This window comes from Schistocerca cancellata, chromosome 2, assembly GCF_023864275.1.
Source record: "Schistocerca cancellata isolate TAMUIC-IGC-003103 chromosome 2, iqSchCanc2.1, whole genome shotgun sequence".
NCBI lineage: Eukaryota > Metazoa > Arthropoda > Insecta > Orthoptera > Acrididae > Schistocerca > Schistocerca cancellata.
Window position 1 is genome coordinate 1,091,653,807 of NC_064627.1, and position 13,578 is coordinate 1,091,667,384.

At 36.7% G+C, this 13,578-nt stretch overlaps 1 protein-coding gene across 1 annotated transcript in view; it reads right to left on the minus strand.

Moving 5' to 3' along the window:
* Positions 1 to 13,578, minus strand: part of LOC126163107 (ryanodine receptor) — a 737,240-nt gene that overhangs the window by 126,758 nt on the left and 596,904 nt on the right. Inside the window, exons 72-75 of the mRNA XM_049920028.1 lie at positions 9,213 to 9,341; positions 8,968 to 9,126; positions 5,924 to 6,133; positions 5,163 to 5,275 (exon numbers count right to left, since the gene is read on the minus strand). Coding sequence (XP_049775985.1) covers positions 5,163 to 5,275; positions 5,924 to 6,133; positions 8,968 to 9,126; positions 9,213 to 9,341 — 611 coding nt within the window. The remainder of the gene's footprint in view (positions 1 to 5,162; positions 5,276 to 5,923; positions 6,134 to 8,967; positions 9,127 to 9,212; positions 9,342 to 13,578) is intronic.

The following is a 13,578-nucleotide window of genomic DNA, read 5'->3' on the forward strand; positions in this document are numbered from 1 at the left end:
TGCTACTTGGCCTGCTAGTAACACTTCAGAGAGTGTTGAGTTAACTCAACTTCCCAACTCCTTTTCTGTCTCTGATAAAAGTACAATGTCAATGGCAAACCTCAAAGTTTAACAACAAAGAAAATACCTGGACGGAATAATACATAAAATAACAGAAAGGCAACCACTCACCTATAGCTGACTGATGTCTAGCACATAGCTACTTGCAACAGAAAACAGTAATTACACTAGATTTTCAGCTCTTGCTCTTTCTCTAGAAAAAGTACACACACACACACACACACACACACACACACACACACACACACACCACGAACAACAACAACATGCACATACCCATGGCGACATTGACTGTGGATTATCGATTGCTGAGAGCAGTTCCCTGACAGATGGAAACCTGACTGTGCAGCTGTCAAACATACTGCACACCACTACACAAATGACTTCAACAGCCGCTCACTCTCTTCCAGCACAAGTTTCTCTGAACTTCGCATGTCGATATTGTCTCTCCAGCATATCCTGTGCTCTCACAAACCCCCTGGTCTAAACCTCTGCTAACCTATTTCCTACTAGCTCAGCTTGCCTATTCCCTTCTCTGTTCTGTCCACACCACTTCTTCCCTGTCCAGATTGTGCACTGCCTTCTCCCACCATTCTCTTCCTCACCTCCACCAAATGTGGGCATTCTCTCTCTCTCACCCCCTACCCCCCTTTTCCACCTCTCTCCTGTTCTCTCTCTTCCCACTCTGTCTCTCTCTCTCTTATCTCCATGCTCTCCTTTTCTGCCTTCCACCCCACGATCTCCTTCTCTATACCTCTTTTCTGACCTATCCTCTGAAATCCTTTTGGCTTGTTGTGGAGCAGCTGAATCATCTGTCGAAAGGCTTGCTTCACACTATTCCGCTATCCCCTCCTCACCCTGTCCATCTGTCACTCTCTCCTCCCCACCTCTATCTGGCAGGCTGCTGCTCTCAATAATTGATAATCAACAATTAGTCTTGTCATGGCAAAAGGTGCATGCGATTGAGTGTCTGACCTTCTCTATATGCCACATACCAGTCAGCTATGGGTGAGTGGTTGCCTTTCCTTTATTTTGTGCATTAAACCTTGCAGCATTTACTTCTTCTTCCTTAATTTCAATTCCTTTTCAAAATTTCTCCTTTACTGCTTGCTCTATATACAGAGTAAATAACATGTGGAATAGGCTATAACCCTGTCTCACTCTCTTCTCAGTCACTGCTTCAGTTTCATGTCTTTTAACTCTTATAGTGGCGGTCTGGTTCCTGCACAAATTGTAGATAACCTTTTGTTCCATGTATTTTATTCCTGATATCTTCAGTATTTCAAAACTTAAAGGATTACACGAAGGAAAAAAATATTCTTTTGGTGTGTTCTGTCATTAACTCAACCTTCAACTGTGGGGATCACATATTTCATGTGACACTCATTGTCAGTGGAAAGTGTCATTTTGTTTTCCATTAAACAAAAATTAAAGTGGAGTTTTATGTACCCATTTGATAGAGCAGTTACAAATCAGTCTAGTGTACAAGGAGAGAAAAACACGGATAATAAGCAGTACTCCAGCAGCAACTTACATGCTGCCCTGGCCCATAATGTCCAATACTGCCAAGCAAGCAATGTTACTCAGTCGTTCATGGGATACTCGTTATTATTCTTGTCTTACTTTCTCTATCAACACCCATCAACAAAACAGGTAGGACACTAGACTAATTTGTAACTGCTCTATTGACTGAGCACATAAAATTCCACTTTAAAAATACTTTTGTTTGTAATGGGAAACATGGCTTTCCATTCACACTGGGTACCACATGAAATGTGGTGAGCAAGTACTTTTATCTGTGCTGACTTCAACTACACACTGTGAAAACTAAACTTATGAATCATAATTTCTGGGCAGTACTTGCCCTAGAAGAGAAAACATTTAGTACTGCCGATATACATACACACAAAAGTAAGAGCAGCTTACAGAACTATTAGTTCCTTCCCCAGAGCCCCTCTGAGTGACCTGACCTTCCATTTTAACATTCCTCAATTTAACCTACTCTCCTGCCCAAGAAAGCCACTAATTGTTCTGAAAGCTAGGGCAGTGTTGTGTACTGTTACAATGTGTCTAAGGGCAGTACTAAATATTTCGCTTCCTGAAGGTATATAATGGCCAGCAATTCTGTCTCATAATTTAATGATGCCCTTGACTGACCTTATCATCTGATTCAACAAGAATATCGTGCAGCATTGGTAACCAACCCAATCACAAAGTGCTCTTTAAGGATCATGGAGTTCTCATTCAAAGTACATAATAAAAGTCAGAATCACATGAAGAGTGACAAAACTAGATCATACGCCTGGTCTCTATTGTGTCATGTCTTTAACCATTAATGAATCAGGTCCAGCAATGTGGCCAACTTCCTGCAAATACACTATTATTTGTGTGATTTGATGAGTTCTTGAACTCTAACTTAAATATGTCGATTTTTATGGGCTGCTTGTTTCCAAACATTTGTAAGTGGTTTCACAGACAAAAATTTGAAGTAACGAAAACAAAATAAAGGGATATTTTAAGCCATCCAATGGCAGCCAGTATAGTAAAATGTTATTTTTCAAAGAATTTGTGATGGCTGTGAACCCTGTTGGAACCGAAAGTCCATGGTAATATATTTTTGACTTGCTCCAAATGCCTGATGTTCTCCCTCATCTTGCGATTTGTAGAACTTGTTGTATGACTAAGTGAAAGAATGAATTCAGCTGTCACAGATTTTCTTTCATCAACTGTAGTTTTGGTTCTAAAATCTGCAATCTTTTTCGTAACAGCTCAGATTTATTTAGTGAAAAATGGGTATCAGTGTTATATATTCCAGACATTTTTAATTCTTATGTGCCTTCTTAGAAACTATACAGTTCATATTACCATAAACTTTCATGTCTTAATTTCCTCATCCTTTGTCTTCAAAGTGATTCATAAGGAATGAAAAATCAGAGTCTTGCCATGGCCGTGGGGAATCACATTTGGATGTCTGTGTGGTTGTGTGTGTGTACTTTGCTAGAAAAAGAGCAAGAGCTTGAAAGCTAATGTGAATGCTGTTTCCTGTTACATGTCCCTGCACTCCATGCATCTGCCTGCTGTGAGTGAGTGGTTGCCTTTCCCTTATTTTACATACTGCTCCATCCATGAATTTCAATTACCGCCATACATCAGTTATAGTTTTCTGATGTTTTGCATTTCTCTATAACAATGAAATTAATATGAAAAGTAACAAATCAAGGTGTGACAGATGTAATGGACATATACAGTAACTGTGACAGAGCTGACAAGAGTAAGAGTTGTTTATGACTGAGATCCAGTATTAATGTATTTCCACTATCATGGATAGTATTATGCATCCTGGATATGGGTGCACTTTTTGATATCTGGTGTGTGTATTGCTTTTTGTCCAATATATTTAAAATTTACATTCTAATAAAATAATAGTAAATTCCAAATGTACCATAAACAATGGAATGAGCAAATAATCAGTCATCATTTAGTGAAGGCACTGAGTAACAGGCAGGCAAATAATCAAGAGCTGTATTCTCAGTTTAAGAACTCGTGTCCTCCTCCTGAGCACACAGCCACTGATCTTCGAGTTATTGCTTATATGTGAATTGCTTACGGTGAATTTTGGTCTTTACACGTTCAAAATTTATACACTGACAAGAATAAATGTTTGGGTAAAACAAAGTGGGATATTTTTTTTATTGATATACATTTGGATTCTGACTTACTAATAAATAAATAAATAAATAAATATTATATATATATATATATATATATATATATAAAATAGAGGGAAACATTCCACGTAGATATATATATAGAAACTTCTCTGTTACTTTATTTCAGTGTCTAAGAGTTCTTAACAAGCAATGCTGATATTCTACAGTAAAATATGTGCCAGGGAAGATCAACATTGGAAAAAAAAAAAAAAAAAAAAAAAAAAAAAACAACTAACTTTAGAATGTTTTAGACTGTGTTAGTAAAAATTGAAAAGGATAAACCCCTCACTACATTATCTTCAAAGGAACAAGCAAACAGTTACGTAAAGACTGCTTGTCTTATAAACTGAAAGCTGTACACATGCATAACACTATTGCTTTCCACACATGCTTAATTTACAAGACAAGCAGGTTTCACAGTAAGCAGTATAGGAAACAATGAAGAAAACCACTCTAAGAGTTCAGGCAGTACAATATCCAGGATAGTAAACAGATATGCCATAAGCAGTCAATACTGGGCACAAAAATCCTTTAACTTATCATAATACAGGTCTGTTTTTCCTAGCTCTGTATAACATGTAGTGATTTTATGTGCTAAAAGCACTTACAAAAAAGTGCTAAGATTTCTATTTCAGCATGAGTCAATGAGAAATGATTTCAATTCAGGAAGATATAGTTTTAGTACTGACGCTGATAGGGAATGAATCAACTGCAGTCTTGGTGAAGGAACAAATGCTACTCTTAACAAAGGGTAGCTGGCTCAGTATTTGAACCACCCTTTCCAGTGATTTGACATTAGTGTAGCAAGAAATACCTCAGCTGAGTCACAGCCAAGGTTCTGAGACATTTATAGCACACCTGATATTAAACTTATTCGTATCAACAAAAATAAAGACAAAGACCAGTGGGGCTTACCAGTGGAGGATGCATTGTTCTTTTAAGTTACTCAAGGAAAATGTATCCCTTGTTCAGAGGAAAAATAAACGTGAGTATTATTAATTTGTTAATTACATTTGTGACTGTTACACAACTATAATACTACGAAAACATTGAGAATTTCTCCTTTTTCTGCCTGCTCTCTTCAAGTGACATTATATGGTGCATATTCGAAAAGACACAAACAAAATTACTGCAGAGAAACCCCACTTACTTTACTACACAAAACATTTAGTAATGTGAATGCAATTCAGAGTGAGTTTGTAGGTTTAAGGAAGTTTATGTTATGCTAAATACACACATATTTCCAAAACACAAGGGTGACAGCAATTGATACCAAACACTGAGAAATGACACACAGGGTGAACATACGAGTAACGTTCAGTTAGAATTCTAACAATGAAGTCCCAAGATAATTGTAACCCTATGGGATGTATCATAGGTTTTAGCTAGTACCTTGGTAGAGAATGCAGTGACGTTTGTCGGAAGCAGGCAATGACAGCTCGCTTCCTCTGCGTGGAAACAACTGAACGATAGCTGCCCTTACTTAGTTGTTGAGGGTGGTCAATCTATACAGGGAAATAATAAAGTGGCGCCGTGCTTAGGTGTCTATCTGTTCAGGCCAAATACCACTTGCACAAATAGCTGCTACATTCATTCACATGCTACCATTCCAGGAGCTTTGAGAATTTCTGTCTCACCAAACATTTTAATTCTAAAAATAAATATAATCATCAGCTTTTTTTACTATGTAAACTTGCATTATAATCTCAAACCAGGTCTTGAAAATTTTACCATCACCACATTTAAAGATATGACTGAATATAGTGCTTTGTTTTATTAAATAGTAAACAAATATTATAATCTGAGCAATGGGAAGCCATATACAATGGAGGCACCATTGAATGAATGCATTCAATAGCTAAATGTGTAAGTGGCTTTCAGTTTTAAGGCAACTAACATCAAACAAAATGGATAGCCACTTTTTTTATTAGATCTGTATTAAAAAATAAAATATAATGGAAGTGCAGAAGTAAATATATAAAAAGCAAAACTATAAACAAGTAAGAATGCTAAGGATCTTTAATCAAATATGAGCAAATAATTCTGTTATCTTACATGGCTGAATAGTAGGTAGGAGCTGCAATCCAGTTTGCAGAGAAAAATACTTAATGAATGTAGCAGTTACAGTGTACAGTACAAATGAGCCAGCTTACCATATGAAGTCCGTACAGCACTTTTGACATGGCAACTATCCTCTCTACAACGTCTTCTACTTTTGTCGGTTTCCCTTCTTCTCCATTTTTTTTCTGTCCGAGCTTGGAGTAAAGGTAATGCTGCCAAGACATCTCATCAGCCGGATCAATTTTATCTGGAAGTGTAAGCTGTATCTTGGCAAACTCCAATATCTCACTTTCAGGGAGCTTCTGTAATTGACCGGATAATGAAAATACATATTGTCACAAAACAAAATGCTGTAGGTACAAAGTTACTAGCATACAAACACATACACACTGCTAAGAATGACCCCTCCCCCCTGCTAAAAGGAAGGGGGAAGTAAAAGTTAAGGAAAGGGTGTTGGTGAGAGTACAATAAAAATTTTAAACAGTCAGTTAGGTAGCCTGCAACAGCTGTTTCCTTTTGCTAAGGAACATCTTAATTCCTGGTGTGCATGTGTGTGTGTGTGTGTGTGTGTGTGTGTGTGTGTGTGTGTGACTGCAGCTTACAGGCACACAACGCCAAGGTTATCAGCATCCTTACACATATTAAAAGAAATGAATGTGGATAAAATGACTAAAATTGCTGTCACATAGTGCGGAGGAAACCTATAAAATGATTCGTCACTGACCCACACAATCACTCTACCTCATGGGCCTTAATACAATGGAGAAGGGTAAAGGTGCAACACATGAGATTAAATCAAAAGTGAAACCACACAAGGCTAAAAGAAATGAACAAGAAAATGTGACAGGCTGACCACTTATGAAAAAGACATGGGTGAGTCAGTCACCCTGTAACACATTAAAAACACCCCCTTAAAATTTTAGGAAACAAACTGGACAGGTCACAAAACCATACCACTAAAATCAAACTCACACCATAAACTGAAATTCCTCCTATGTTCCTGAGGTTCTTTCTTCATTTCGGAAGCTATGTAATGTAAGAACGACCGTATGTCTAGTTTTGATACTGTGTTGTTTTCATCAAAATTTTTCTTTTGTATTCCAGCACAGTATTCAAGTATACAGGCAATAAGTCATATCAAAGGTCATGCATGAGACAACTGTTATGTAAGATCACCTCTTTTTTATTTGAATCATTTCATTCTGGAGATACAGCTTTACACAATTATAATGATATAAAATTATCCCATTGTTTACCTTTACTTTCACTGCTCCTGATGACTTGGGTAAGAGTATATGGATAACCAGTAATGCTGAAATGAACTGTGAAAATATCAACTAAAACTACACTGTACTGTTGGCTGCAAGATACTAAAAATTATTACTCTGGGAAAGTTTACATAGAGATATGTTGTATAGAAAACAGCTCTAACGACAGAGGAATCAGAGAAAGGAAAGCGTGCAAGAAAGAGTGTGTATGTAAATATCAAACAATTGTGCACATTCAGAAATACAGCAACTGAATATACTAGCAGGCTGGAAGTATGGAGAAGTAGCAGTTACATACAACCACTATAAATAGTGTGGATGAAAAATATTGATGATCAAATTATAATTCAAGAGGGTATGGATAAACTGGAAATGGTAGTGAACAGGTTGCATCAGGTAATACACACCAAATATAAGTTTAAAAAATTCAGCTTCTACTACTAACATGATGGTCTTCTTGGGGAGGATCCACTTCGATAAAGGAAAGTCAGTGCTACACTAACACTGAAGCATATATCACATTTCCACAACCTTGGGTGTGATTGAAGATGGTTTACAAAGCACTTGCATGACCCATCCTAGAATAGTGCTCAAATGTGTGTGACCCATACTAAAGTGGACTAACAAGGGATATTGAACATATACAAACAAGTCCAGCACAAATGGTCACAGTTTTGTTTAGGAGAGAATCAGATCCTTGAAGATAGATGCCAGTCATACCAAAAAACATACTTATGAAGTTTCCAGAACCAGTATTAAATGGTGAATCTAGGAAAATAGGACAGCTCCCTACGTATTGCTCCTGCAAGGACACAAACATAAGGTTAGACTAATTGCAGTGCATATCGATGCAATTAAACAATCAGTCTTCCCATTTTTCTTGTGTGAATTGAATGAGAAGAAATCTCAATATGAGGTGCAATGGAAATTACCAACTGCTACGCACTTCACTGTGGATATACGAGAGCAGATTAAACATAGATATGAAATGTGAAGAGAAGAAACCTGTAACTAATTAGTCTAACAGCTACTGAGGATATGTGATGCAACTGCAAGAACTCACAAAATTGAAATTCTACAAGATGATGGCAGTTTCTATGATACTATGTGGAATAAACAAAAAAAATTTGAAATGAAACTGCTTAGATATGTCAAAGGCTACAGTAGAGAAGACAAGATAGTAAATGGCTACATACTAAGGAGAATAACTAGTTCATCATTACCATCATCATTTATTGGTCTATTCCATGATTTGGTACATTGTAGGAACAACAGTAACCATTTACCATACAGATGAGGTATTAAGTGGCCGACATGCACATAACCAAGGCTGATAACGAAGCTAGGCTTTCAGAAAATGCCATTCTTTGGAACTAGATGAGTAGTCAGATAGCTCTGAAAATGCATTAGCTCTGAAGAGAGATGCCATCCAAAAGTGTAGCAATATTTTCTATCTTATTTATGTGCCTGTCAAATGCACAATGCCTCAACTACACACTGAATGGTTACCTTACTCTTTCCATTATCAGTATTTCTCTGGGGCTTTCTAGTACCATATTTACTAATACAGTGTTCGTGCTATGATAACAGATAACTGAACATGATTAAATAGAATGCCATAGAGAATATTTTCCAAGAAAATACTGATCACTATGCTCCAGGTGAGAACTCAGTGAGCAGGCCAATGGCAAGGTGGCTAAACCAGAACTATCTATCCCATCCAGAATTTCAGAAGGCAGATCCCCAGGTTACAGTATAGTTGTAACTTATCAAAAATATTCACAGAAGTGTGTACTGCATTGAAGGAAAAAAACGTTATCTTATGAAGAACTAATTTTAAAACTTGATTAACACAATGAGAAACTTACCTTTAAGAACCTGTCTTTGCAGTGCTGCACTAATTCTTGTTCCCTTCCAGCAAAGAGGTTCAGGCCAACTGGAAGCAAGCGTTTCAGGCAGGCAACCATTAAACTAGCCTGCAGTTCCTTGTCTTTGTCTCGCTTCTTATCACGGTGCTTCTTCTTTTTCTGTTTGTAAATTACTTGGTAAGTTCAGACAGTATGAACTGGCCACACAGGAGGTTCCGTTTCACAGATATGAAATTGCCACTTACCTTGCTGCCACCACCTAGCTGAGACACATCAGAAACTACTGCAGACCGCCTGCTGGCTGTGGGCATGATGAGTACCATGTTGTCTATCTCATTTGCTGAGATGAAGTTCTGCTCTTCACGCATGAAGTACTGTAGGGGAAGAAGAAAATAAACATTTATTTCTTGAAGAATCGTATACACCAGACAGTTAGCTAATGCTTTTCTTTTATCTGCATGTTAGTTTTGTCATAATGTCTATAAACAAATTAGAGTTTAAGTCATTTTTCTCCAAATTATATCCTCATTATAACTTTCTACATTGCTTAGTAAATCTCATGCCGAAAGACAGATTTAGGTCACTAATATTTCCTCCCTGACACTATCATTTGCATACCAACATAATAAACATTTAGTGGTAGTGCCTGTAGCTTATTGTTCATTCTGATTTGATAAGATGTAGAAACTCCTGTTCTACATCTTGTTGTCCAACTTTTGCCTGTTTTACACAATAAAAGCCCCAATGCTTTAAAAAATTAATGTATCTATATATTGTTTTGCAGAAAAAAAATTCCATATCATTATCAGTGTACAATTGCCAGTCATGGCAATGTGTATTAGATGCTAATAAATTTCTCTTTTTAAGAAATGTTTCTTTTTGCTATAGCCAGTCTACACTTTATGGCATCTCTATTTTGGCCATCATCAGTTATTTTTCTGCACAAATAACGAAACTCATCAACTATGTTCAGTGTCCATTACCCAATTTACTTCAACTACATTCCTTTAGCTTTTTTTCTGACATTCATCTTATAACCTCTCTTCAAGACATTGTCCATTTCATTTATCTGATCTACCAATTTCTTTGACATCTCCCTTAGAATTACAACGTTATCAGCAAACCTTAATGTTTTCATTTCTTCTACCTGAGCTGCAACTGCCTTTCCAATTTTATACTTGGTTTTGTTTTTTTCTCTCTGTATTTTAGGCCTGCAACTTTCAAAATTTCAAAGAACTCATCCCAATCCATATTTTCAAAAGCTTTCTCTAAATGTGCAAATGTCATAAATGTAGGTTTGCCTTTCTTTAGTCTATCATCTAAAATAATTAATAGGGTCAGTATTACCTTGCATGTTCCTTCATTTCTTTGGAACCCTAACTGATCTTCCCTGAAGTCAGTTTCTACCAGTTTGTACATTCTTTTGTAAATGATTTTTGTCAGTATTTTGCAAACATGAATTATTAAACCGATGGTTCAATAATATTCACACCTGTTAGCACCTGCCTTCCTTGGACTAGGATTTATTACATTCACCTTGAAGCCTGACGACACTTTGCCGATCTAATGTATCTTGTGTAACACATAGAACAGTTTTGTCATGGCCAACTCTCCCAACAATCTCCGTAATTTTGAGGGAAGTCATCTACTCAAGAAGCCTTGTATTGACTTAGGCCTTTCAAATTTCTGTCAAATTCTTTTTGCAGTATGCAGTCTCTCATCTCATCTGTAACTGCATCCTCTTACCCTTCTATTATACAGTGTTCAAATCTGCAGCCTTCCTTTTTGTGCTTGTTATGGGCTTGTCATCTGAGCTCTTAACATTCATACATGGATGGCATTCTTGTCTTTGACACCATACTCATGAAGAAATATACCAGACTCATTGGCAACAAACAATTCTAAATTCTTTGTATTAAGCCATCAGGCATCACCCAACTGGGAACTAATTACATGTGGGGTCCCATAGGGCTCAATCTTAGGGCCCTTATGTTTTCTTGTGTATATCAATGACCTTTCATCAGCAACATTACCAGATGCCAGTTTGTTTTGTTTGCCAATAATGCAAACATAGCATAAAATAGCAAATCAAGTGTAGTCTCAGAAAGATTGGCTAATAAAATATTTGTGGACATTAATCACTGGTTCCTAGCCAATTCTTTGTCACTAAACTTTGAAAAAACACATTACATGCAATTCAGAACTTGTAAGGGGTGTCCCACGAGTATATGCCTAACAAGCAGATAGAAGAAGTGGACAGTGTTAAATTCTTGGGATTACAGCTTGATAATAAATTCAACTGGGAGGAGCACAACACAGAACTGCTGGAGCATCTAAACAAATCTCTTTCTGCAATGCAAATTCTGTCAGACATAGGGGATACAAAAATGAAAAAGCTGGCATACTACACTTACTTTCAATCCATAATTTCATATGGGATTATTTTTTGGGGTAATTCATCAAGCCAAGCTAAAGTTTTCCATGCACAAAAAGGTGCAATAAGAGTCATATGTGGTGTGAACTCAAGAACATTCTGCAGAGGCCTGTTTAGGGAACTAGGGGTACTAACTACTGCTTCCTAATATATTTATTCCTTAATGAAATTTTTCATTAAAAATATGTCACTTTGTCAAACCAACAGCTCAGTTCATGGTGTCAATACTAGAAATAAGAAAAATCTTCAGAAGAATTTAAAGCCATTTAGTCTTGTGCAAAAAGGTGTGCATTATTCAGGAACACACATTTTCAATAACTTGCCAGTAGCCATAAAAAGCTTAACAATATACGAAGTACAATCTAACTTCTGCACCATTTCAGTGTAGCAATGTGTTCATTGTAAATAAGTATTGTAGTAGTTCTATTATATGTTTATTACATCATAAATAAAAAAAACATTTTTTTTAAATTTTAAATTCAGTGCACTAATGCAATCTTAGTAAATGAGTGTTGTAAAATGATCCTTTCATATAGTGTTCATTAAAAAAAATTTTTTTTGCATCATTCCACTTGGAACCTGTAGAAGGTACATCAGCTTATTTGTTTTAGTTGTAAATATTTCTCATGTATTATTGTTTTTCTTACATGTTCTACATCCTGGAGGACCTCCTCACTACAGATCAATAGGAATGAAGGTAAATCTAATCTAACCTAATCTTTGAAGAGTATAATAGAGGGAAACATTCCACGTGGGAAAAATATATATGAATATAATAGAGGGAAACATTCCACGTGGGAAAAATATGTCTGCTTGTGTCTGTGTATATGCGGATGGATATGTGCGTGTGTGTGCGAGTGTATACCTGTCCTTTTTTCCCCCTAAGGTAAGTCTTTCCGCTCCCGGGATTGGAATGACTCCTTACCCTCTCCCTTAAAACCCATATCCTTTTGTCTTTCCTTCTCCTTCCCTCTTTCCTGACGAGGCAACCGTTGGTTGCGAAAGCTAGATTTTTGTGTGTATGTTTGTGTGTCTATCGACCTGCCAGCGCTTTTGTTTGGTAAGTCTCATCATCTTTCTTTTTAAATATACTAATCTTTGAAGAGATTCATACAGAGATTGGGATCAGTGATCATGATACAATTGCTGTAGTAATGGCACTACAATATAAAGGATTAGAAAAGTCTATATATTAAGAAAAATGGATAAGGTGAAGATTATCTCTTTTCTGAGGCAAGAAATATGAACATATTCAGGAATATTCTTATGAAACAATGCGTACAGTATAATAGAAACTATCCAAAGCATAAATCCACTGAAAAGTAAATGTTAATTGAAACATGCTCCCAGAAAGGCAGTCTGTGAAGCCTGCAATAATTATAATAACAAAATGAAATCAGAAAACTTGTCTTGAAACCCTACAAGAACTTTGCGATATTTTAAGGCTGTCAGTGGCACAAAAATTAACGTCCAGACACTTGTGGAAGAGGTAAAAACTGAGATAGAAAGTGGCAAAACAATGGCTGAAATGGTGAATTATTCCTTCACAAATGAAAATTCAAAAACTGTTACTGTAATTCTACAGGCATACTGCTTAAGATGGACAAAGCAATCAGTACTAGAGGTGCTAAAAAGCAACTTAAACAACAAAAACACTTTAAGGTCCATGGCTCAAATGAGTCCCTGTCATGTTCTATGCAGAAGTTTCAAAGGAACTACTTCCACTCTACAGCAAAATTTTCTGCAGATGCACTGAGTAACATTATGTTTCCTACCACTAGAAAAGAAAAGCGTAGATCCCCCTCGTCTACAACGAAGTGTGTGCTGCTAGATTTGTTACTGGCTGGTTCAATCAATACACAAGTATTATGGAAATACTACGTGAACTTGAATGGGGATTTCCAAAGGGAAGAAGACATTCTTTACTGGGAGGGAAGAAGACATTCCTTTCACAAAACACTTTTGAGAAAGTTTAGAGAACCGCATAGACAAGAGAAAGTTAGTGCACATATGTGCAGTTTTTTAAATTGCTCCAGATCAGTGAGACTAGATCTGACAGGCAATGCCTCCACATTAGTGGGAACTGAATGGCTTCAGATCAGTGGGCCCAATCCATTACAGATACCTGCAGAAGCAGCCTGTAGTTTTGGACCATTGCAGAAATCGACTTGTGTGGC